This window comes from Erythranthe guttata, chromosome 5, assembly GCF_056151865.1.
Source record: "Erythranthe guttata isolate IM_541 chromosome 5, IM_541, whole genome shotgun sequence".
Classification (NCBI taxonomy): domain Eukaryota; kingdom Viridiplantae; phylum Streptophyta; class Magnoliopsida; order Lamiales; family Phrymaceae; genus Erythranthe; species Erythranthe guttata.
Genome location: NC_142537.1, coordinates 16,731,076 through 16,756,677, shown reverse-complemented (window position 1 = coordinate 16,756,677; position 25,602 = coordinate 16,731,076). Strand labels below are relative to the sequence as shown.

Genomic DNA, 25,602 nt, shown 5'->3' with positions numbered 1-25,602 from the left:
CCAAGCATCATCCATCTAGCAACCACGGCCGCGATCAGTCTATCTCCTCAAGAAACTAAAACGAAGAAAAAAGAAGGCAAACCCGTGTCAATTCAATCAAAAAATTCCATTTCCAAAGGAAAAACTTTGAAATCAACTCCAATCTTATCGAAAAATACTACAAACTTATCGTAAAAAAAATAACGTAATCCAATGCAAACACAACTACAAAGAGTAACAAAAAAAAAAACATAATCTACTCTTGGAAACTACATATTTATTACATCAACATAAGCTCTTGGAAGCTGTAATCACATCCATGAGCTGCATAGTCAGTTCCTTATGGATTCATGTCATCGTTGTAAGAATTGGAGATATTTCCATATTAACCTTACATCCGGTCGATTCCACCGCAAAAAAAAAAAAACGAAACGGGGAATTTCAGAATTATTCTCGAAAATTAAAATCGGATGTAAGATAAAAATCTCAAAAGCCCCACCCCACAAACTCCATAAACCCCATAAAACCCTTGAAACTCAATTTCTTCCTTGAGTTGGCTTGCATTACAATTAACATCAATCATCTTTCTCAACATTTATTAATGGCCCCCACAACGACGCCGTTTTCAAAACCCCTGTATTCTCCAATCACTTCCATCGCTTCTAATCGGTCGAGAAATTTGTTCCATGACCGGAGATTTGCGATTCCGGCGGGATGTGGGCCGATTTTCGCGCGGAATATGTCGAGTCTCGGAGAGGGGCCGCCTGAAAATGTCGAGATTATGACTGATAAAGCTGTCGACGTGGCTTCGCAGGTGGGCCCGGTGGCGAATGAGGTGGCGATCGCGGCGGCGGATTCTTCCATGCCGGTGGCTGCTATCCAGTATTTGATTGATTATGTGCATTGCTATACTGGGTTTAATTGGTGAGCATTGAACCTCTGATTTTAGGGTTTTTTAATTTAATACCAATTTTTTAGGGTTATTAAATTGTGCATTCTATTGCTCTTGATTCGTTCGATTCAAAACTTCCGTTTAGGTGGGCATCAATTGTTGCGGCGGCTATTTTGATTCGTTCGATTCAACTTCCTCTTTCGATACATTTATTCAAGTCTCACTTAAAATTTGAAGTAAGTTTTTTCGAGCAAGGGATGTCTAAAATGTAATGAAAATTATTTCCTACGATTTAACTATCGCGGAACCCTCGTAATTTATTTTCATGCAGCTTCAACGCCCTCGGATGGAGGAGACTAAGAAAATATTGCGAAATACGGTACGGTTCATCAATCTCTCGTTTATTTATCTAACCTTGTAAATTTTGATTTTGATTTTGATAATTTACGAGTATTGGTTAAATAGTAGTAATTACTCTTTGATTGTTTCCAGGATACGAGTCCTGCTGAAAAGCAGGCACGGACGAAAGAGATCAAGAAAATGTATGTAGCTTACTTCTGTGGTAAATACTTCGATTAGTGATGCTCAATAAAAATCGGGATCTTTCTCTTACAGATTGGTTGGTATTGGGTTCGCTGTGTCGACGGGGCTTCTAATTAGCTTTCCTATCTTTTGTTGTTCCTTCTTAGCTGTAAGTTCAATTTATCTACTCTCTTTCTACGCCGTATTTTTTTTTTTTTTTTTTTTTCTTTTGTTAAATTTATTTCGAGCGTAAATTACGGCCACCCCTTGAGTTAAGATCAAATTACGAAGAAATAATCACCTCCCTCAATTATGAATCTTCTCACACTTTCGTCCACCTTTATGGTGTCAAATTCAACACAATCTTCTAGATTCCGTAGAATATTCTGTAGTTTGTACTCGTTTTGTGCCAAAAGCAGTTTCTGATGCACCACAATCTTATATTTATAAGCCAGTAGACACATCTTATGATCATCTTGTTTCATAATGTGGAGTTCGAATGGGGTAAAACGGGTACAAACTGGAGAATATTCCACATAATCTAGAGGATTACACTAAATTTGACACCACAGACTTGTAAGAAGATTTATAGTTGAGGAGGGTAGTTGTAATTACCCAAAATTTAGGGGTATTTTCGTAATTTGACCTTACCTCAGAAGGGGGTGACCGTAATTTACCCTTATTTCGAACAATGTGACCGATTTTGTTTCGTCATTTTCATGTGCAGGTCAAGAACATGGCAGAAAACGTTCCATCTTTTAAAGAGGGAGGTGCGCTTTGGTTCACCGATTTGTCTACTCCAGATACCATGTTTATTCCGATTCTTACGGCATTAACAATTTGGATTAAGGTAGACATATTCCCGTGAATCTTCTTGATGTTAAAATCATAGGGATTGATTCTTGATTAAAAATCGAGCCAACATTTTAATCATGGTTTTGAAACCTAAACCATATTTTTAACTAATTCGTAATTTTAAATCGGTATATTCCCTTTCAGGGCACTTTATATAAAGGCCCTCTGGTCTTTGCAGCGTTGACAATCCCTTTTGACTGCAATGTTCCCGAGAGTACGTGCTGTTTTTGTTTTTAACTTTATTTACGTGCATTATTTTAAATTTGATTAATGATACATATTTGTTCGTGTCGATCAATTTATACCACATTGCATCACATTTGAGTTCTAAACATTTTTTTTTTAATTTCCATCACTTTTAGTGATCGAAAGCCGTTAATTTTCCGTTCTTGAATTTACAGGCTGTATGCTTTTATTTCATTACCAACACCCTGTTTTCAGTTGCATTTCGATCAGGTGAGCCCTGTTTATTGTTATCTTATTTTATTTAAAAAAAAAAAATTCTCCATCTCGTGATTTTAAAAAAGTCCCAACTCTCTCTCTCTCTCTCTCTCTCTCTCTCTCTCTCTCTCTCTCTCTCTCTCTCTCTCTCTCTCTCTCTCTCTCTCTCTCTCTCTCTCTCTCTCTCTCTCTCTCTCTCTCTCTCTCTCTCTCTCTCTCTCTCTCTCTCTCTCTCGTGATAGTCCGTTGAATTTCCAGTGTTACAGAAGCCCGGTGTGAAGGAGTTCTTGGCTGTACCGATTATACCCCCGACACCACCGTCACAGTCACAACCTGCTGAAATATATTTAGAGGAGGAGGTCGAGGAACGGAAGAAAGAGTAGAAAGAAATATACAAAATCAGGTAATATATATATATATATATATATATATATATATATATATATATATATATATATATATATATATGATGAAGGTGGCAGTAAATAAAATTGAACACATTTTATGTTTTTTACAGGCGGCTTTTTTCGGGAGATCGGAGAATTTATTAAATAGTATATAGAAGAATCTTGATTAATGAATTCGAATTTAGATCCAGTTTATTGATCTGACAGGTGATTTGGTAATATGCTATGCTACCGTGTGCTTATCTCACGATACTTATGCCTCTACTCTGACGGTTTCTGATTATCTATCGGTATTTTCCGAGATTCGATAACCAAATTTCGATCAAGATTGTTATTGTAAATGAGATTTTCAAGTTCGACATTGAAGCAGTTCTTTTTTTCAGTCTTATCTGCGATGTTTGCGTAATAATTGAGGTGTACAATGCAAATGATCCAATCAACAAATTACGTTTGATACTTAACAACGATAATTTTAGTCCGTTTATCCACGTATACGATGTGTTATCGATATTCTCGATGTCTACCTAGAATCAACCGTGGCTTCGTCCTTTATTTATAATTAATATTTTTTTGGAATACCAATATGTATAAATGCTTCACTAAAAATAGTATGCAAGAAAATTAAGAGAATAGTAATTTGGACAAACCTAAAATTAGTCAAATTACCCTAAAATTAGGGTTCAGAAAGAGGGTGATTGGATAGTGACAAATGAACAAGGTGTACCACCATAATATTTATTAAATTATTATTATTTAAAATGAAAAACATAAGGTATTAAAATCATTTAATAGCTAATTCATGTATATTCCAATCTGAACAAGTCAATTTATGAATGAAAATTTATGAAAGTGATTTATAATTTTGTCAAACCGATTTCTTTGAAATTCTAAAGATGGATTAAGACATAACAATGACATGGCTAGAATTTATTACATTGGTTCAAAAACTCTCACCTATATATTTTGTCCGGTGACAGAGTCAGCACATGACCAAGGGGGCCACGGCCCCCAACATTTCTCAAATTTATATAAAAAATTGTGTACAATAGAATTAACGGCCCCCCTTTCAGATTCTTTTTAATGTATTCGGCCCCTCGAACTTAAAATCCTGATTCCGTTAATGACCATGTCTTTTCATCGATGGGCTCCTAATGTATATGTATGAGAAAGAAATCGATTTCAATTAATTTGTTCAAGAATTTTTTATCCCTCTATCTATTTTTTATGTGGATTTTTTTAAAAGTAAGCACGTTTCTATTACAAACAGTCTTGTGTTTTTAGTGATAATTGTTTTTTTCAGACGGTATTTTTAGCTATGTTCATATATTCATGGATACGACGATTAATGATACCTTATTATCCTGATTATTTAGTTAATTGAAAAATAGTTGACTGAATTAGTTATGGAATAATTGTGCTGTAAATGCCATATTTTATGCATCAATATATTTCATTTTCCAGAACATAATAAATTTAAACATAATTAACAATTTGAAAATCACTTTGTGCATGAAAATAAATATAAAAAACTTAGTAATAAAATAAAAATGTTGAAACAAATTTCTAGTTCTCACTGAAATTTGAAAGGGGCAATTTGCTATAGGTCCCTCTATATTATAATTTATGTGTGTAAATCCAAGTCAAAATTTAATGTTTTAATAAATTAATAATATTTATTATGACAAGAATACCCTTAATAAATCAAACCAAATCCCAAAAAATCTCTCTATCATAACAAATTCCCAAACATATCTCTTCCAAACATTAACTAAAACAAATATATTAATTCATAATGAAAATATACAATTTATTTTACAAACTCATACTCTAAAAACGTCACCGCAGCCCCACCACCGCCTATGATCCGGGAACTGCGACGTCTATGACTCCGCGAACTGCAAATAGCAAACTGAAAATTAGATTTTATATTATTGAATTGCAAACAACAAAATACCTATGATTTCGCCAAACGCAAACAGCAAACTGAAAAAACAAAATTCATAATTTGTATTACTAAATTACAAACAAAAAAATACCTATGACTTCGCCAAATGCAAACAGCAAACTGAAGAAAAACATTCAGCAAAACTTGCATTATTGAATTGCAAGCAATAAACTACCTATGACTTGGCCAAACGCAAACAGCAAACTGAAAAAAAAAAAAAAAAAAAAAAATCAGCATCATTAAAAACATCAACCAAAAAATTATTTATAGAGCAATTTGCAAACAACAAAAATATTAAACAAAAATGTTTGTAAAATGTAACTTAAGACATACCTTGCAAATTGTAAACCAGAGGAATCGAATCTCAACATCAAACGCAATTCTTCAAACAACAAACGAAATTAAACCAATTGCAAACGGATACTTCTAACAACAAACGATGGGAGGTTCTACATACGGAAAACACAATGCGAATTTGACTAGGATTTTGGATTTCTGATTTTTTTTTTGGGAGGGGATGTTTGTCGTCCTCTTTAATTCTTTCACAAAGAAATCCTCTCATAATCTATTAAGATCCTTGTTTTTTTTCATCTCTATAATATTTCTTCACTAAAAAAAAAGAAAACGAAAAAGAAAAAAAAGAGAGAAGCACGAGAGAGAGAGGCGTGAGAATTGAGATGCATAAGGAGAGAGATGAGGAATTATCTAGGGAGAAGAGAGAGAAAATATATAAGATTTATTTTCTTATTAATTGAGGGTGTTATGGTCTATATACTAATTATTTTAATTTATTTATATTAATTTATTGGGTAAAAGGACCTAGGCCTATATTCATCTAACAACTAGGATCTCTAGCTATATAAGTCCAAAATAAGGGGTGTCTACCAAATTTCCCCAATTTGAAAAGGGATGTCGGCCACTTATCATGTTGGAATTGTGCCAGTTAGGAATTGCCACGTGGATTGTGCAGTTGGGCTGTCATGTAGTTGTCTGAGTGGGGTCCACTGCGGAATACACACCGTGTGGGCCCATTTAAGTTGTGCTAGAAGACAAGATAACACTTTTTCCAGGTCAAACTCATTTATTGCCAACTACTGGTAAACTTAAGGGTAAATATCACTTGTGTCCCTATGGTTTGAACTTTATGCAAATAACCCCCTTATACTTTTAATATAGCACATAACCCCCTTATATTTTAATATAAGCAAATAGCCACCCTCTACTTAAAAAAAATTAATAATAAAAATTTCTTCCTAATGAACATGATTATTTACCAAGTGAAATATCATAGGGGGAGTGGTGTGCTTGTATTAAAAGTACAAAGGGTAATATGCACAAAATTCAAACTACAGCGAGAGCATGTGTTTATATTAAAAGTACGAGGGAGTCATGTGCAAAATATCCAAACCACAAGGGGGTTAAGTACTATTTATTCTAAATTTAAACGTTCGTCTGATTAAAACAAATAATAGTTCATATGCGCTATTTAATTTTTTTTTTAGCATTTTTCTTTTCATATTATTAATTATTTTAGGATTACAAATCCAGATTTTTTTCAATCAAAATTTATATTTCATCATTAGTTGTGGAAAAAGATGAATAGACATGAAATTAAATTGCCACATGAGATGGTTGGCAGCTGAAAAAGTGAGGATTAATGAGATTGGGGGTTTGACTTTTGGAGTGTTTGGTTACGGAGTCACGGACTGATTTTTTATTTTATTTTATTTTATTATTATTATTATTATTATTATTATTATTTATTTAAAAAATATATATATTTATTTAGGGCTTTTAGGAATTAATAATGGAACCATAAATCACGTATGCAAACGAGAGTTCATTGTCAACGAAAAGGCATTTTAATCAAATAATCATAGTCTTCTTGTTTCTTTTAAAAAAACCAACCATCAACTTTACACCTTCAATGCATTTATATTATATTGTTCCCACACAATGGGATTTGCTCAAACTTTTTTATTTGACTTTTTTATGAATTGCTTAAACTTTTTTATTTGACTTTTTTATTTGTTTTTTACTTCAAGTGGCTGATTTTTCGACACGTGCCCACTTTGGATGGGGGGCTAATGTGAAATATTAGAATCTTAAAATTATGGTATTTAGTGAGAACAAAAATATTATTGTTAGGAATAACAATTAGAGGTAGGGATCAAGTTCATTTGTGATATATGTAGCACCAACATGGGAATGACGATATAGGGAAAAACAACATATCCAAAAAATGGGAATATGGTAGCTTGGGGGAAGTGTGTAAATATTAATAGTATAGGGTTGTATTTATAAATATGCTATTTAAACATAAATCATATTTTATTTATTTACAAATTATTTTTGGATATTTTTCATACAAATTGTAATTGATAGTAAAATAAATTTTACTATCAATTACAATTTGCAATTGAGCATTTAATCATGTAAATAATTAGGGTAGCAACAAAAATATTTGAATATTTGCTATTCATACATATTTCTCACTTATTTTAAACTAAATTAAACAGAAAAAATAGGTCCATCGTGTTTTACAAATTATAGCTTAAAATTGCTTCTTTTAAGAGAAACAAAAGCAATAACTCATTTTGCAAACACGTAAAAACAGATTATGAACAAAAACATTCATAATCTATTTATAAAAGCTTTTGCAAACACCACCTAAGTATATTATCTCTACTCAGTTAATTTAAGTTGCATACGACACGATACCAAACTATGATCATAACCTAACAAAAAAATAAAAATAAAAAAAGAAGGAACTCGTGTTTCATAAGGCACGTTGTTAAATCTTTAGGAATTGATTCTCAAGAATTTTGTCTGTTCAATTTAGTGTAAATTATGCCACTATTAGATCAATTTTGCATGTAACAAAATTCTTTATGAACCACCATTTTTTGGTAATACTTATACCATCCAAACACTTAATGTCAAAAGAGAATCCAATTAATTTGACAAATAATACATATGGTAGCTTGCATTAGGCCATCTTCAACAGTTGTTTAAAAATCGGTTGTCTATATCTATAATTTAAGAGACGAACAGTGTTATGCAACATCACTTTCAACATCACACTCCAACAACATTATTTATATTTTACACAGTTATCATATTTTATTATTTTACAAAAAAATAAGTTTTGAATTAATTTTAACAACTATAGTTCTAATTTCACATACATACATATATCTTGTTTTAGTTTTTTTACTCAGAAACTTGTTTGGAATTAAAATATATTGCAAAGGATAATTTAATGTTATATATCCATAAAAAAAAAAAAAAAAAACTAAACACTCATTATTTTATAAATAAAAATTATACATGGAAACATATATGTGAATAATAGCAAAATATTTTTTTATATGGAAACATATAAAAAATAGCATTGATGGAATTTTTATTATTGTTTATTTTTACACAATTTGTCAAATTGTAGTTTTGGTTTTTCAAATTTAGATATGCAAAGTTAAAATGTAAAAAAAATTGCCTTTTCCCATTTTGTTGTTGGAGATGTGATTTTGGATTTAAAATGTGTAAAAGATGTAAATTATAGATATACATCATGTTGTTGGAGATGCTCTTAGGAGAGGGCCAATGCAAATAAGTTCGGAAAATTAAAGTTCATACTGATTTCACATTTGATCTTCTATGTTCACAAAATACAAATTTTGGTCTTTTATGTTTCAATAATTTAACATTTTCAGTCATTTCCGTCAATTTACCGCTGGTTAGTCAGATACAATGATGGACACATATTTGATTCCGTTAGAACCGAACGAAAATTGGCAGAAATGACTAACATGTTGCATTTCTGAAACATGGGGACCAAATATGAAATCGATGAAAACTTGGGATCCGGAAACTGCAATTTTTCCAATAAGTTAATTTACTCTTATCAGCCATTATAATTTAAATTTGGCTAAAAAATTACGTGTGATGATTAAAAGTTAAAACAAGATAAGTAAATAATTTTATTATTTTTACGCATAATGATTAAAAAAAACATAATAATTTATTATTAATAATAATAACGAAAAAAAAGGTTGACTTGTTCAATGAAATTGAATGAATTTTTTTTTTTCCAACAGAGACAGATGAATGACATTTATGAACGGGAACCGAATAAAAGGGGAGAAATTGGACGAGCAGAATTGAATTGGAAAAATAACGCGTGGCGGAGGTAGATTCACTGACGCATTTCATCAAACACCTTTCGAACTCGAAAGAGTGAATGCAAGAAAAAGACACTCTGCCCCAATGCTCATAAATCCATAAAGTAGCTTTTTAATTTTCCTCAGATGTACGGACCACAAAGGGTTCCACACGCTGGGTGGGGGTGGGGTGGGGTGGTGGTGGGGTGTGGTAATTAATTTCATCTTGCCGAACTTGGAAATGTCAAATTACGATAAAACCCATGATGTTTGGGTAATTACAATTACTCACTCAAATATGAATCTTCTTACACGTCTATCTTTATAATGTCAAATTTAGTGCAACCTTCTAGAATACGTGGAATATTCTCCTGTTTTATCTCATTCAAGCTCCACATTTTGAAGCAAGATGATCATAAGATGTGTTTGTTGGCTTATAAATATCAGATTGTGGTGCATAAAAAACTGCATTTTTGCACAAAACGAATACAAACTAGAGAAAATTCCACGGAACCTACAAGATTTTATTGAATTTGACACCATAAGGGTGGACGTGTAAGAAAATTCATGTTGAAGGAGGTGGTTGTAATTACCCAAACAAGAACGATTTTTTTTTCTTTTCGTAATTTGACATTATCTCAGAGGTGGCGGCCTTAATTTACCCAAACTTGAAAACAATGTTTGTAGACAACTATACGTACAAAATGCACTATAAAGCTAAAATATGCGTAATTTCTACCACTAAAACGAGTTTAAGACGATCGATACGAAATTAAGTTATAAATTATCGATAATTAAAAAAAAAGGGACTCATAAATGTGAACTAGTGAGTGAAAAAGGCCATGTATGTATGGTTTTAAATTTTAATCCTCTATAAATAGACCACAAGGAGAGAGATCAATGTCTTCATACATACATACCTGAAAAACCTTTGTACCAAACACCGAAAAAAACAAATTCAATTCTCTCCCTCCTCTAAAAAAAAGGTGCTATCTTTTTCCACTACCAAAAAAAAAAAAATTCAATCTTGAAACTTGTTTTTGTTGCATCTTTCCTTCATAGTTAATTTTTTTATTTTTTTTTTGTTTAAATGACAACAATCCAAGAAAGCATACCTGCTGCTTCTAATATTGGACTGTGTCTCTCACAACTAATTCTCAGCGGCAATTACACAAACACCTTGGACTCAATCTTTTCCCACCACTGTCAGCAGCAATCCGACCCTGGTTTTCAGCCGCTGGGATCGTCGTCGGTGTACCTCAGGCAGAGGGATTTGGTGAACGGATTCAGCCGCGCAAGCCCTTTGATTTCGAGAGATTTGAGACCGAGCAAGATGTACAGAGGGGTGAGGCAGAGGCAGTGGGGCAAATGGGTGGCGGAGATAAGGCTGCCGCAGAACAGAGTCAGGGTGTGGCTCGGCACTTACGACACGGCGGAAGCGGCTGCTTACGCCTACGACAGGGCGGCGTACAAGCTCCGCGGCGAGTACGCCCGCCTCAATTTTCCGAACTTGAGCGACCCGGCCCGGTTGGGGATCGGCGATGGGGCCCGGATCGAGAAGTTGAGGAAAGCCGTGGATGCGAAGATTGAGTCCGTGTTGCAGAAGGTGAAGAGGGAGAAGAAAGCGAGAAGAACAGCAAAAAAATCGGATGTAAATTACAGTAAAATTACTGATTCGAAGAGCGTGGGTGGTAGTGAAATCGAGGGGGGGAAAACTGATTCGTCGGCGGCGGCGGCGAATAGTGACAGCTGGAGAGGGGGCGATTCGCCGGCGGGGTCGGCGTCGAACGAGTGGTGCGGTGCGGCGGCGCAGACGGTGGAATTGGAGAGTGAGGGGTGGTCGCTTGCTCGGCTGCCGTCGTACGATGCGGATTTAATATGGGAAGTTCTTGCCAATTAATTAATTAATCATCATTTTCTTGTTTTTTGTAGGGGACTGTTTGGATTCTTGATCTATAGAATGTTTTAGGGAACTCTAATATAAAATTAATATAGTTTAATATAAAAAAATATCGTATCAAATTCACTTAAGAATCGTATAAAATAAAGAATTAACATAATTAATTCGACAAGTCTTTCACACCAAACTGGTACAGCTAACTAAAATTAATGAAATCAGAATCCAATATACCATTTTGTGCATCCAATTGTTTCTCAAAATAGTACACCAAGACGTTACAGTAAAACCAAACATTATCGAATAGTAAACCTGAAATTTTTTCATGTTTCACATTCAATCAGTACACACATGTAGATATATAGTATTTAGCTGGTAGACGAATTAAAGGAAAAAAATTCTGACTAGATCTATTATTAATTAAGTAATTAATTAATTAGGCAAAGTAAATCTTATGTATATATGGTGGACTAATACACAAGATTGTGACAAAGAACAAATGGTTGCGGCTGCTACTATTACAGCTCGTTAGGCCACCCAACATATTTGGGCTGCCTAGAAAAGCCCAAAGGTAAATAAATGGGCTAAATTTAATTATTGCCTTATTTGACATTGTACATTTTTTGATTTTTCTCACGTTTATCAACTTGTTCATGGAGAGGAAAAAAAATATTTGTATTCTCTCATGCATTTTGCGAACCATCGTGTAAACAGGGGCGGATTTAGGGGGTGGGCAAGTATGCCATGGACCACCCCAAAAAGTTAAAAGAAGTTTGCCCTAGTGGTAAAGATCTCTAATTTGTTAGATGAGGTCATGTGTTCGACTCCATTTTGGTACAAAAATTTGTTTATATTTTTTGTCTCAATTTCTTTTCAGCCCCTCTCCCATAAACACATTATATTATATATATATTACTATTTAGTCCACCCAAAATTCAAAATATACAAAAAAAGTCCTAACTTTTTTATTTTTTTTAGCCCCTCCCCCAAAAACACATTATATTATATCTATATTATAATTTAGTCCATCCAAAATTCCAATGTTTATTTTTTTGTCTCAATTTCTTTTGACTCCTCTTCCATAAACACATATATATATATATATATATATATATATATATATATATATATATATATATATATATATATATATATATATATATATATATATATATATATATATATATTACTATTTAGTCCACCCAAAATTCAAAATATACAAAAAAAGTCATAAATATTTTCTTCTCCTAATTTATCCAAAAAAAAAAAAAGGTTCAATATTTGTTCCTTTCCTATAATTTATCCAACAAAAAAAGTTCAATTTTTTTTTCCGGGGGCGCTGCCCCCGAACCCCCAAAAATGTATCCCACTGTACAGTAAAATCCTGCACTCGCCACAGCCGGCATACCCTGAATTTTCATCCTGGATCCGCCACTGCGTGTAAATGACGAGTTTATCCAGTACACTTCGAGCTCTTTTGTCAATAAAAAGAAATCGACAGAGCTTGTTATTATTATTATGCTTATAAGTAATTCATTATAGATACGATTATCTTCTATTTTCTAATAGTAAATGTCATGGACAAACGATCATAATAAGAGTTGGTTAAAAGTACATAGTAAGAAGTTTATAAGGTTATTTGTTTAATTTTATGAATTATGAAAATATATGACGATTTTGTCAAGTTTAAAATAATATGGCAGGCAAATTACGACCACCCATGAGGTAAGGTCAACTTACGAAAACCTCCTTCTTGTTTGAGTAATTACAATCACCTCTCAACTATAAATTATCTGCTTACAGGTCCACTGTTGCGGTGTCAAATTTAGTGGAATCTTCTAGATTGTATGGAATTTCTCAAGTTTGTACCCGTATCTTTGTTGAAGATTTTTGTTGAAGGTTGAAGTTGTATTTAATCTATATTTTCTTCGGTATCCCATTCAAACTCCACCTTTTGAAGCAAAATGATCATAAAATGTGTTTTTTGGCTTGTATATATCAAATTGTGATGCAACAAAAACTGCATTTTTGCACAAAACGAGTACACACTAGAGAACATAGATCATGTTGAATATGACACCACAAGAGTTGACGTTTAAGAAAATTCATGGTTGAGGGTAGTTGTAATTGCCCAAACATGAGGGGTTGTTTCGTAATTTGATCTTACCTCAGGGGTGTGGTTTGTAGTTTACCCTAAAATAATATTATAATTCTCGTTGTGGGGGAACAAAAGTCACGGCGTCAATCCGACATCCCTCACAATTATCCGTTAATTAATTAAGTATTCATTTGTTTAAAAAACTTAACAAATTACGTCCCCCAGCAATTGTGCCTAAATCTCGCAGCACTCTCTCTCTCTTCTTTCTCTCTCTAGAGAAGACACACACTTGCCGACAAACAAAAATTCATGCTCGCCAGTTCAGGTAAGCTTCACACACTACACACACACACACACCTGGGTGTGTGAGTTTCTCACCTTCTCTTAATTTGCTATCCGTAATTTTTTTTATTTAATCTGATTATTTTTGCTTTATTTTGCGTTTAATTGCAGATTTGCTTTTTAACGCATTGTAGAAGAAATCCATATTTGGAGTTTTCTCTTTGGAACAATTTCCAGATCTCGTATTATTTATACGGAGTTAGCTTTTAATTGTTGAGCTTTTTAATCTGTATTTTTTGTACTCATTTCCTTGTATTCATCTCCAATTCTGATTTTTTTAGCAACAGCGTTAAATTTTTGTTGCTAATTATAGTCACCAAAATCCCACTCCCACTCAGACACTTCCTTTTTGTTTTCTCGTCGCCGTTATCCGAAAATCAAAAAATCAGCTACCAAAAAAAAAATGCACGGCGGCAATTTCGCAATTTTCTCGTGTTTTGGGGTTTTGTTGCTTGTGATGAATTGCTCGGCATCGGCTAATGCTGACGTGGCAACGTGCTCGGGGATTGTGCCGATGAGGATCCGCGAAGATAGGATATCCATAGAGGATTTCGGAGGGGTGGGCGATGGAGTGACTTTGAACACGAATGCTTTCCGGAAAGCGATATACAGAATCGAGCATTTGAACAGGACAGGTGGCACTATTCTGTACATTCCTCCCGGGGAGTATTTAACCGGACCCTTCAATCTCACTAGCCACATGACTCTTTACTTGGCCAGAGATGCTGTTATCAAAGCCACCGTGGTATCGGAATTATTATCCCTTTCGTTATTTTTTTTTGATGTGGATTCTGTTATGTGTTTGACTTTATTTAGTTTTAATCATTCGAAGAAACGGATTGTGGTACATGGTATGTTAACTATGATGTAATTAATTCATTTCGATCTTGAAATGGTACGAGAGGCTATAAATTACGAGCTTAGATACGAGATTTTAGATAATTAGAGTTTCCTGGATATGAAAAGGTACGAGAGCATCTAACTTGGGGAATTCGGTATTTGGTAATGTCGATTAAGAATTTGCTACGAATATGGTCGATTTCTGTCTATTTGCACCCTTAGTTTTCATATCTAAGGTGAAACATATATTATATATCTAGCTTATATGCAGTTCTATCGCATTATTTATTATCTTTCAGTAGTCCATAACTAAAAAAAATTAGACTCGTTACATTACGGCTACGGTTTTCTCGGGGACTAATATCCTATTGCATTCGTCTGCTTCGAAACAACTTTGCACTTCTTGCCTCCATTTATCCTTACTACATAAATCATAGTAATCTCTTACTTTTTTCTGTCCTTAATTCTTGCAGGATACTAAAAACTGGCCCTTAATTGCGCCTTTGCCTTCGTATGGACGAGGGAGAGAGCGACCCGGAGGAAGGTATATGAGCTTCATCCATGGGGATGGACTCAACGACGTCATAATCACAGGTCGGTATAAGTGATAAATAATTAAACTTTACTTAAAAAGCCTTAAAAAATTGCAGGAATTAACTTGTATTTGTTATCTTTTTTATGTTCGTATATTTATTTGCTGTGTTTATAGGTGAAAATGGGACGATTGACGGGCAAGGTGATGTGTGGTGGAACATGTGGAGGCAAAGAACTCTCGAGTTTACTAGACCCAATATACTCGAATTGATGAATTCGAAAAGTATAATCATTTCGAACGTAACTTTTAAGAACTCGCCTTTTTGGAACATACACCCCGTGTATTGCAGGTAATTCACTTATATTATCTGCTGCTCGTCTCAAAATCACCCTCTGCGTATTTAGCAGCTGTTTATAATACGTGACTACTCGTTTTCTTTTTTCAATTATAGTGCGTTTGATTTAATTTTCTATTTTTCTCGTGTCAGTGATGTTGTCGTTAATTATGTAACCATACTGGCTCCTGCCGACTCTCCCAACACCGATGGAATCGATCCAGGTATATTATTACCTACAATTTCAACATTATTATGTCGCATGAAATATTTCGAACCAAACAGAGCCTTAGTATTTTGAGATAATATGTATAAAATCCCATGTAACAAGGACAACTAGAATAACAAATTTCATGCCCTATTTATTTTTTTTATATGTTTTTTGTTCTTACAGACTCGAGCTCCAACGTATGTATAGAGGACTCCTACATATCAACGGGAGACGACCTAGTAGCCGTAAAAAGCGGGTGGGACCAATACGGAATATCCTACAACCGCCCCAGCCAGGGCATAACCATTCGCCGCCTGACCGGATCATCTCCGTTCGCCGGAATCGCCGTCGGAAGCGAAACCTCCGGTGGGGTTGCTGACGTCATCGCCGAGCACATCAATCTCTCCAACATGGGAATCGGAATCCACCTAAAGACGAACATAGGCAGAGGCGGTGTAATAAGAAACATCTCAATCTCGAACGTGTACATGTACAAGGCACGAAAGGGGATCAAGATATCGGGGGATGTGGGGGACCACCCGGACGAGAATTATGACCCAAATGCCCTTCCGGTTTTGAAGGATGTCGTGATTAAGGATGTTTCGGGGGATCTCGTGCAGCAGCCTGGTTTGATTCGCGGTCTGAAAAAGGCGCCGTTTAGTGGGATTTGTCTGTCGAATGTGAGTCTTGGTGGGGTGGTTGGGGTGAGGGATTCGGGGTGGCAGTGCAGTGATGTCAGCGGTGGTGCGGTTAAGGTTAGCCCGTTACCTTGTGCCGAACTTACGAGCAGTCAGCAGATTGGTTCGTGTTTTTCTACCTTGTGAGTGTTTTTGTGGGATTTTGTTATGTTTTAGATTTGTAGTAGTAATAGTTTTCTATGTAAGAAGGAAGATGTTTGCTTAGGAATATAAATATTTATGATTTGTTTCTAAAAAAAAATAGAAAAGAAAAAAACAATGTATTTTAACTAATGCATCTATGAACTATTAAGTAAATTTGTCTTAAAACTATTTATGCCCTCCTTGTTTTTAACCAGATCCAATTTATAAGAACATTTTAAGATATTTTACGAAATAAGCTGAAACTTAAAGTTTGTTTGTAAGATGGTGTTTGCAAAAGCATATTTAATTAGTGATTGTGAATTAAGTTGGGATTAAGTACTTATTTTTATAAGTTGGGGTATTTGCAAATTAGTTGGAAAATCAATTTAAATAGAAAAAGTAGGTACGTGGATGCTTTTAAAATTATAGCTTAAACCAACTTATTTTAAGAGGAGTAAAATCAAAAGTTTGTTTTGCAAACACTTAAAAATAGATTATATACAGAAGAAAAAAACTCAATGTATTTCTAAAACCTTTTGCAAACACCACCTAAAGACATCAATTTGTAAGAATCCGTGTTTGGCTAAACTTATCTTAAACGCTAATAAACTCTTATGTCTGATAAGTTGTTACGTCTTCTTTTTAGAGTTAATTTTTAAAATATTTGGATAATGACCTTATAGGTTATTTTACTCGTATAAGATCTTAAATAAAAATAGGATATATGTATTTTTTAAAAAAAGATCTTAAAAGCTCTCCGGTAACTTATGGTTTGAATTATTAAGATTTTTTTTTTCAAAATTACCAAACACTTTGAAATAATTTATAAATTGTTAAACATCTTATAAATTTTTTTAACAGCTTATAAACTTAGTCAAACACCATCTAAATTGTTTGCTTGAAGTGGGTCGTTTGTTTACTGAACTTCCAATAGGGTTCTAAAATATATATCGGACGATTTGGGAAAATTAAGGCTACGACAAACGAGGTCTTTAGTGAAAATTTGGCAATTAAGTTCGTCAACAAATATCCGAAATTTAACAACGAACTTCTGAAAATTAACAATGGACATTAAACATTCGAACTTAAAATAAAAATAGGCGTCGGCACTTTCACAAGGAACTTTTAGCTAATAAAAACGTGAAGGTATTTTTGTAAAGTAAACGAGCGATCAACTTTTACCAAAATAGAAAATAAATGTTTTTCCATTAATAAAATTACACATGGGGACTTTTTTACACACCAAATTCCCATTTTTGTATGATGTCAACTACTTATAATTAATAGGCATATGAAAAAATTCCCAAAAAATTGCTAACGTTTCTAAAAAGGCTTCTAGAAAAATGAAGGCATGGAGAATTAGTTAAAATTATATTTATGGTCTACCACTATTATTGTTAGCAAGTAGTCACACACACTGCCACAGTGTACAAGACTTAGTAGCCAGTCAAAAATGTTGAATTTTGCAATTTCTTTTCAAGGTTGAACTTTTTTCTACTTCTACCAGAATAATCCAACACTAGCACCTATTTACAATTTTTCCATTTTTTTTTTTTTCGGATGAATTACGGTCAAATTACGAAAATACCCTATTGTTTGAATAATTACAACCACCCATCAACTATGAATCTTCTTACATGTTCACCCTTATGGTGTCAAATTCAACATAATCTTCTAGATTCCGTGAAATGTTCTCTAATTTGTACTTGTTTTGTGCAAAAATACAGTTTATGATATTTACATGACAAGAGACACATCTTATGATCATCTTGTTTCAAAATGTGGAGCTCGAATGGTGTAAAACGGGTTTCAAACTGGATAATATTCCACATAATCTAGAAAATTCCACTAAATTTGACACCGCAGGAGTGGACGTGTAAGAAGATTCATAGTTGAGATAGGTAGTTGTAATTATCCAAACATGAGAGATTTTTTCGTAATTTGACATTTCCTCAGGGGCGTTGCCGTGATTTACCCCTTTTCTTTTTTTGTCGGGTCAAGTTAAAATATCCTGGGGTCGGGCCAATAATCGAATTAACATAACTAGTCGATAATCAGATTCATAATTATTCCGGCAAATTACGGCCACCTCCCTAAGTTATGGTCAAATTATGAAAACCCCATCCTGTTTGGGTAATTACAGCCGCTCCCCCTCAAATATGTATTATTTTACGAAAAGACCGCTCCAGAAGTAAATTTAAGGATGTTAATTCGGTAAAACAGAACCGAAATTTCGGTACGCCAACATTTCATACCATTTACCGAATTAAATGTACGATTCGATTCGTTAAATAACCGAATTACATCAATTTTATGTAAACACATTTAAAAGGAGGGGGTGATTGTAATTACCCAAACAAAAGATGTTTTTTCATAATTTGACCATACTTCAGGGGTGACCGTAATTTGCCCTTATTATTCCTGATTAAATTAATTATCTTATTTAGCATTTATTAGTTATTAATAGTTCATAGCTGATATAATCTGGATTAAACCACGTCATCACATGAGAGAGAGAGAGAGAGAGAACTAGTTGTTGTACACGTCAGCGGTCCCATCTAAATTATTTATTCAAAAGAATCTAAAAAACACGGTATTTGAAAGATTCTTTAATTACTTGAAACATTTGACTTAAATCATTATTAATTCATTTGTGCACATGACTCATTTCCTCACTTTTGAATTGGTCAGCATTTGGACCTCCCCCACACACACACTCTAGGTGTAAAAAATTATATATATTTGAACATTTATAAATTAATACACCCGAGACAAATAAAATTTTATTAACTTAACAATATATTAAATTATCGAATTATATATTTAATACGTTTTCATCGAGTAAAGTTTGGAAGAAATTATTATTTAAGTGAAGTTATTAACTGATCGAGATTCTATTGCGGATGAAATAGGATTCCAAGATATGTTTGCATGAGAGTAAATTGTACTAATTTGTTCAAATTATAGGTTGATTTAGAAAATTGTTTTGTTCTATATCTATATATGAGGTGTTAAGTAAAAATATAAGTCAGTGATTGCGAATGAAATAAAAAAGAATTGCTTTATTTGTAAAAGTTCGGACTGTTTGTAAAGGTTAATTGACATCATTTTTAAGCAGTTAATTTACAAGTTAGGAGTGTTTGCGAAATAAACTTTAAAGTACAATTTACTAACCTAGATTGTCTTAAATGTCCTTAAAAGTAGGCAATATGGACATATATATTCAATGGAACTTTAAGCCAAAAAAAAAACAAGTACTACAAAAGCTTCTGAAAAACGATACCGAGATATTCTGAACTCATAATCACTTTTGAGTGTTTGCATGTAAGATTTTGCTTCTACTTCTCTCAATGTAAGTTGTTTTAACCTAAATTGTAACAACACATCTCGATCAACTTCTCTTAAAATAAGTTGTTGGACAGCAAACATCCCCAAATTTTAGAGATAAACACTTATCATTAACATAATTCACAACAGCTTCTACTTTTTTAAAAATTCTCGCAAACACCACCTTAAAACAACTTATTTTAAGGGAATTAAGCAAAAATAACTTTTGCAACACACTTTAAAAGTGATTATAAGCTTCAAAAAAAAAAAAAAAAAAAAAAGAAAACTCATTTTGCTTTGTCATGATTCACCAAGATTGTTGGCAAGACCATGTTCTATAATTCAAAAAAAAAATCTGGTTTTGCCGTTTCTATTACTCTTATATTAATACAACTAACTATACATATATTTATTTATTTGAAGTTTGACTTTTACAAAGTTTGAAATGGTCAGCACACTCTAAAACACACCAAAAAACACACACACAAAGTACACTTCCAACATTAGAAGAGCAGTGACTAGTCAGCAAGAAAAAAACTCGGTTTCTCCAGTCAAACTTCAACTCCACCACTCTCCTAATTACTCATTCCACATATATATATATATATATATATATATATATATATATATATATATATATATATATATATATATAACACCTCAAAACAAACTTAGTATTCCACCTCAAACCAAAACTTCTTAACCAAAACACATACTTACATACTCTACTAATTCGTATTTTTTTTTTCTCGACCGGTCGAAAAAAAGGAGCGAAAAACGGGAAATGGAGAGCGGTAATTTTAGCTGGGAATACGAAACGCTGATTAACGAGTTGACTCAGGGTATGGAGAAAGCAAAGCTACTCCAATTCCATTTGTGCTCAACCACTTCTCCCTCCAGAACTCAGCACTTGCTTCTCCAGAGGATTTTATCTTCTTACGAAAAGTCTCTGTCCATTCTCAACTGGCGGGGAGGACAACTAGCGGCACCACCACCGCCTTCCTCCGGCGGCGGTGGCTGTGCGCCGGAGTCTTCCATATCCGTCGACGGAAGCCCCACGAGCGAGGATTTGAACAAGAATTTCGGCGATCGTAATAAAGACTATACTACATCGAAGAAGAGGTAAATTTTTTCAGGATTTCAAATCCGTAATAACAAATTCATTGAAACTGTTTGGATTCGTTTTTTTTTTTTCTCTTTTTTGGGGTCGAAGATTTTTGGCTAAATTCGGTTTTCTTGATTGATGATGTGTTACAGAAAGATTCAGCCAACATGGACAGAACAAGTGAGAGTTAACCCCGAAAACGGGCTCGAGGGGCCCACCGATGACGGTTATAGCTGGCGAAAATACGGTCAAAAAGACATTTTGGGAGCTAAACATCCTAGGTAAAAAAAAAAAAATTAAATTTAAATTTAAAAAAAAAAAAGAAGAAAAAAAACCGAAATTCTGATGCTTAGTGTTTCGATATATGTTTAACAGGAGCTACTACAGATGCACTTACCGATTGGCGCAAAATTGTTTTGCAACGAAGCAAGTGCAGAGATCGGACGAGGACCCCACGATATTCGAGGTCACGTACAAAGGGGCCCACACGTGCAACCAGTCTTCTCCGGCGGCTAACGCCGCCGCTCCACCGCCGCCAGCATCGCCTGAAAATCAAGAATTGAACAAACACAACCCACATAATAATAATAATCAGACACTCATTAATTTGAAAGCAAACCTCAGAGTGACCACCGAAAACACGCCGCCCCAATTCTCTTTCCAGTCGGAAAATTACTACTTACCAATCTCCGGTTTCGCGGGCGAAAATCACTTGTGCCAATATTCGCCACAGTTTCTATCTCCATCCGCATCGGAGACGAACTACTTCTCCCCTGCAAATTACGGTTCGACAAATTTCGGAGGGAATGATATCGCTGACATCATCTCGGTTCATGCATCCACGACGAATTCTCCGATTGGAGGGATGGAATTCCCGTTTGATCCAGTGGATCTTGATCCGATTTTCCCGTTTAACAACGCCTCTGGTTTTTTCACGTAAATGGGTTTTTTCGAAAGTCGACAATAAGACGAATAGATTTCTCTAGCTGCTTTAGATATTAGGGAGATGTGTTTCGTTGCAAAATTTTCTTTTCACATATGTAAAATAGTGTGAAATATTTAAGGCAATAATTATCAACAAACCACGATCGATCACCATCTAACGTAACTAATTCGTAACTAATTCGAGTAAATGAGTTCACAAACACACAGACAAAAACATACGTATAAATTTCAAGAATAGACGATGAAATGAATGAAGAGCGCTATATTACGAACAATATGATTAACCGTCGTTTTTCATTCATGAAGATCTTTACAAACAACATATGAGTATTTATCACCTAGGATTTACGAGCGGTCTTCTTCCCCTGTGAATTCGGAAGTGACATTTAATTTATTTACGTCTTTGCCCTCGGCTTCTCGAATACCTTCTCTGAGTCCAACTACGATGAATAGGTTTGTAAGCATAAGGAGTGACTCAGCTCCACCGTGCAACCAGTCGACATTGGCCAACGATTTTAGGTAGTGCACTTTTGCTGCCCGAAAATATAGACGAAATTTAGAAACTTTTTAACGGTATAAAAATAAGCAACAAATTAAACATGTCTTGTGGGAGAAATTACTTACCATAGATTCCTGCTGGTACTGTGATGTAATGAAGACAAAAAAAAAAAAAAAAAAAAAAAAAAAACAAGGAAAACAGTTAGTGCATATTTTAAACATTGTGTACATGGGTAAATTACGGTCACCCCTCTGAAGTAAGGTTAAATTACAAAAAAACCCCTCATATTTGGATAATTACAACCACCTCCCTCAACTATGAATATTTTTACACGTTCACCCTTATGGTGTCAAATTCATCAGAATCTACTAGATTCCATAGAATGTTCTCCATTTTGTACTCGTTTTGTGCAAAAATGCAGTTTGGATTCTGATATTTACAAGCCAAGAAACACATCTTATGATCATTTTGTTTCAAAATATCGGGCTGGATTAGGGTAAGAGTAAAATAGGTACAAACTAGAGAACGTTTCACACAATCTAGAAATTTCTACTAAATTTAACGCCACAAGAATGAACGTGTGAGAAGATTCATAGTTGAGGCCTTTGGTTGTAACTACCCAAACACGAGGGGAGTTTCGTAATTTGACATTACCTAAGAGAATGGCCGTAAATTATCCTAATAAAACATATGAATAATATTGAATGACCATCTCAACCAAAAGCCTAAGCTGTATCATTTAATATTAATATCTCCAATAAATAAAATCAATAAATTAAGGCCAAATCCCACAAGAGCAAATTGTAAACCAGCAATAATAAATAAATAAATAAATAAATAAATAAAATAAAAAAACAAGAAGAAGAGGATGAACTAACTTGCGCCACAGACGAAGGCAAGCAAGAAGTAGAAACCAAAGAGGGTGAGTTTAGGGGCAGAATTGGATTTGGTGATGAAATACAAGAAACCCAGATAAGGCAAGAGAGAGAAAGCAGAGAGCTGTGTAGCTATGGCGGGAGAATCAAGATTCGGCTCCCACGTCAGCATAAACCCACCACGGCAAACAAAAATCCCTTCTTTGCCCTTATCTCTTCTGAATAATCTTCTTTTGCTTCTGATTTCAGTTTCGCCGACCAAGTAATTGAGGTTGCCGCCGCACTGATTCTTTGTCTGAAAGTTGTAATCTTTGTTCAAGAACGAAGAACAAACGAACGTGGGGTTCTTCGAACAGTAGAGAATTTGCACGTAGCTTCCCATTTTTTCTCGATTTAATTTAATGGGTGTAGATTTTTTTTCACTTGTTCTACAGCAGCGGATAGTTTAAGCAGGTGTCGTTTTGTATTCGTTAACTTATTTGCAAAACGAACCTTTTATGTTTTATAAATTACATCTAGACCCTGAAGTTTGTAAATTTGTTACGTTTACCCCCTACTACATGGTGCTAATATGAGAAATCTTAAAATTGCAGGGGATGAATGTAATTATGGAAAAATGAGTTCTAGATTTGAAAATAAAAATAGGTGAAATTGCAAATAAAATCGTTTTGCTCAATTACAAACTGTAAATTGTAATAGTTTTATTTTTTAGTGAAATTATTAATAATATAAATATATATGTATATATTTAATGTTATAATAAGTAAACACACTTCGAAAAAACTAAATGCTAGTAGTGATTAGACTATGAAAAGTAGTTGTGAGTTGTGAGAGAAAATTTATGTTTAAGCTTGAGTTAAAAGTGTGACAGTACTTGTATATTAAGATGTTTAAGACTTTATAAGCACTTTAAAAAAAATTGTTACTTTTTTTAAATATATTTAAAATTCAAATAAAAAAAAAAATTGTTAGAGAGTATATAAGATTTTTTTTTTTAAAAGTGTCTCTATCCCACTTTTTCTTAGATATCGTTAGGGGTAAAAACAATTTATAAACTCATTATTCAAAAACTTTAAAAATTATTTTTATAAAAGTTATAATGAGTAAAAACAGCTTATAAATTCTTTATCCCAATACTTTAAAAATTAATTCTAAATTAAGACGCAATTACTTATCGCAACTACTTATGAGCTCTTTAGTCATATATAAATCCTTATATTTATTTGATGAAGCTAAAAATAGATCACCTTAGATAGTCGAAGTAGGATGAGCTGGAAGAGCAGAGTGGATCACTGGCTCACGAGCTTGATGACCTTGAGATACCTGCGATCATAGAACACGTGAACTACGCCGGGGGTTGATCCGGCGGAAACCCCTCCGACGCTCAAGTCAGACGTAGTTCACGTGTTCTATGATCGCAGGTATCTCAAGGTCATCAAGCTCGTGAGCCAGTGATCCACTCTGCTCTTCCAGCTCATCCTACTTCGACTATCTAAGGTGATCTATTTTTAGCTTCATCATTTTTTATTATATAGTTGGAGTATATTTAAATACTACAAAATAGGGTAATTGAGGGAAAATTACAGTTTATGTCCCTAAACTTTACCACTAAAACGATTTATGTCCTCAAATATTTCAATCCACGAAATATGTCTTCAAACTTGCCATTTTTTATCACTTTATGTTCTGCCGTTAACGTCGGCAGCTAACTTCGACGGAAATAGCACGCGTGGCTCACGTGACGTCTATGTGGCCGTTAAATGTGACGTGAAATAATATATTGAATATTAAATGTTGACGGACACAAGAATATACTAATTTCCTCTAACTCACTCTCCCAAATCCCAAATCACGTTTCCCAAATCCCAAATCCCAAATTCCCATTCCCAAAATTTCAATCCAATTTGCATTCTTGCTCGAACCCATACTAAAATCGAAGTCATAAACCCATAAAAAATCCAAACATTCTCACATTTGAAGAGTTTTTCCCTTCTCAAAGAACAACAGATTCACGTGCAAACACATGCCTGCAATCGAGAGGAAGAAGGTAAACGCGACTCCTCTTCTGGTTCTGAAAAAGAGGAAGCTTTAATTCTTCTCCCAACTCCGTCTCTAGAATGTTAGGGTCGTGTGATTCTTCGCCTGCTGATGCTTGTGCCCCTTGTGGTCTCGATGAAGCGAGCACAATGATGGTGAAGATGGCAGAAATTCTACCCAACTCAGCAGTTTCAAAACCTGCCCAGAAGGTGTTCGACAAAATGTCTGAACCAATTCCGGAAAAAAAACATGCAGCACCTGTCAAAGCTGCATATAATTCTTTTTTCGCCAAGAATAGAGTGCCCAAGAACGGATTCCAGCTCCCCAACTTCCCCAACGAAGTTGAAGAAGACATGATATTTCAGCCCGAAGATGAAAGTGAAATCGAGGAAACATTCGGCATTTGTTTATTGGGCTATTTTGCTGGTAAAACACCACGAAAAATGGCAATGAATTCACAGACGATTCTGCTATTTTCGAATTTCACCTCAATTGAAGGATTCGAAATGGGGTTTTAGGGATTGGATTTACGGGT

At 34.2% G+C, this 25,602-nt stretch overlaps 5 protein-coding genes and 1 long non-coding RNA gene across 7 annotated transcripts; 4 read left to right on the top strand and 2 right to left on the bottom strand.

Annotated features, from left to right (window-relative positions):
* The first annotated feature begins 463 nt into the window (after positions 1-463).
* Positions 464-3,484, top strand: LOC148770782 (mitochondrial inner membrane protein OXA1-like). Of its 2 annotated transcripts, none has more exons than XM_088818275.1 (10): positions 464-903; positions 1,017-1,107; positions 1,203-1,250; positions 1,364-1,413; positions 1,487-1,562; positions 2,121-2,243; positions 2,393-2,462; positions 2,650-2,704; positions 2,948-3,092; positions 3,207-3,484. In XM_088818275.1, the coding sequence occupies exons 1-9, from the start codon at positions 581-583 to the stop codon at positions 3,027-3,029; spliced, it is 918 nt and encodes a 305-aa protein (XP_088674401.1). In that variant the 5' UTR covers positions 464-580; the 3' UTR covers positions 3,030-3,092; positions 3,207-3,484. The 2 variants fall into 2 exon arrangements, with proteins under 2 accessions (XP_088674401.1, XP_088674403.1); XM_088818277.1 differs by having other exon boundaries at positions 2,932-3,092.
* Positions 3,485-4,841: 1,357 nt separating this feature from the next.
* Positions 4,842-5,451, bottom strand: LOC148770781 (uncharacterized). The gene is made up of 3 exons (XR_016031291.1): positions 5,375-5,451; positions 5,133-5,245; positions 4,842-4,991 (listed from the first exon to the last, which is right to left on the bottom strand). It is a non-coding gene; the product is annotated as an uncharacterized LOC148770781 (long non-coding RNA).
* Positions 5,452-10,108: 4,657 nt separating this feature from the next.
* Positions 10,109-11,174, top strand: LOC105955089 (ethylene-responsive transcription factor ERF061). The gene has a single exon (XM_012978787.2). The coding sequence runs from the start codon at positions 10,292-10,294 to the stop codon at positions 11,099-11,101; it is 810 nt and encodes a 269-aa protein (XP_012834241.2). The 5' UTR covers positions 10,109-10,291; the 3' UTR covers positions 11,102-11,174.
* A 2,182-nt stretch (positions 11,175-13,356) lies between these two features.
* LOC105955114 (putative polygalacturonase) lies at positions 13,357-16,465 on the top strand. Its single transcript, XM_012978812.2, has 6 exons — positions 13,357-13,521; positions 13,650-14,283; positions 14,852-14,972; positions 15,088-15,262; positions 15,401-15,471; positions 15,642-16,465. Exons 2-6 carry the CDS (start codon positions 13,942-13,944, stop codon positions 16,280-16,282), a joined length of 1,350 nt encoding a protein of 449 aa, XP_012834266.2. The 5' UTR covers positions 13,357-13,521; positions 13,650-13,941; the 3' UTR covers positions 16,283-16,465.
* Positions 16,466-20,256: 3,791 nt separating this feature from the next.
* On the top strand, positions 20,257-21,793 carry WRKY53 (WRKY family transcription factor). Its single transcript, XM_012978813.2, has 3 exons — positions 20,257-20,728; positions 20,864-20,992; positions 21,087-21,793. The coding sequence occupies exons 1-3, from the start codon at positions 20,391-20,393 to the stop codon at positions 21,649-21,651; spliced, it is 1,032 nt and encodes a 343-aa protein (XP_012834267.2). The 5' UTR covers positions 20,257-20,390; the 3' UTR covers positions 21,652-21,793.
* A 107-nt stretch (positions 21,794-21,900) lies between these two features.
* LOC105955117 (uncharacterized) lies at positions 21,901-23,476 on the bottom strand. The gene is made up of 3 exons (XM_012978814.2): positions 23,034-23,476; positions 22,281-22,298; positions 21,901-22,189 (listed from the first exon to the last, which is right to left on the bottom strand). The coding sequence occupies exons 1-3, from the start codon at positions 23,410-23,412 to the stop codon at positions 22,002-22,004; spliced, it is 585 nt and encodes a 194-aa protein (XP_012834268.2). The 5' UTR covers positions 23,413-23,476; the 3' UTR covers positions 21,901-22,001.
* Positions 23,477-25,602: the final 2,126 nt, after the last annotated feature.

What these genes read in the sequence shown, in the direction of transcription:
- LOC105955089 (XM_012978787.2), top strand. Translation starts at nt 10,292, where the DNA reads ATGACAACAATCCAAGAAAGCATACCTGCTGCTTCTAATATTGGACTG.
- LOC105955117 (XM_012978814.2), bottom strand. Translation starts at nt 23,412, where the DNA reads ATGGGAAGCTACGTGCAAATTCTCTACTGTTCGAAGAACCCCACGTTC.
- LOC148770782 (XM_088818275.1), top strand. Translation starts at nt 581, where the DNA reads ATGGCCCCCACAACGACGCCGTTTTCAAAACCCCTGTATTCTCCAATC. An exon ending in AGAAAATATTGCGAAATACG is followed by an intron (nt 1,251 to 1,363) that starts GTACGGTTCATC and finishes GATTGTTTCCAG; the next exon opens with GATACGAGTCCTGCTGAAAA. An exon ending in TTCAGTTGCATTTCGATCAG is followed by an intron (nt 2,705 to 2,947) that starts GTGAGCCCTGTT and finishes TTGAATTTCCAG; the next exon opens with TGTTACAGAAGCCCGGTGTG.
- LOC105955114 (XM_012978812.2), top strand. Translation starts at nt 13,942, where the DNA reads ATGCACGGCGGCAATTTCGCAATTTTCTCGTGTTTTGGGGTTTTGTTG. An exon ending in CTGTTATCAAAGCCACCGTG is followed by an intron (nt 14,284 to 14,851) that starts GTATCGGAATTA and finishes TAATTCTTGCAG; the next exon opens with GATACTAAAAACTGGCCCTT. An exon ending in CAACGACGTCATAATCACAG is followed by an intron (nt 14,973 to 15,087) that starts GTCGGTATAAGT and finishes CTGTGTTTATAG; the next exon opens with GTGAAAATGGGACGATTGAC.
- WRKY53 (XM_012978813.2), top strand. Translation starts at nt 20,391, where the DNA reads ATGGAGAGCGGTAATTTTAGCTGGGAATACGAAACGCTGATTAACGAG. An exon ending in TATACTACATCGAAGAAGAG is followed by an intron (nt 20,729 to 20,863) that starts GTAAATTTTTTC and finishes GATGTGTTACAG; the next exon opens with AAAGATTCAGCCAACATGGA. An exon ending in TTGGGAGCTAAACATCCTAG is followed by an intron (nt 20,993 to 21,086) that starts GTAAAAAAAAAA and finishes TATGTTTAACAG; the next exon opens with GAGCTACTACAGATGCACTT.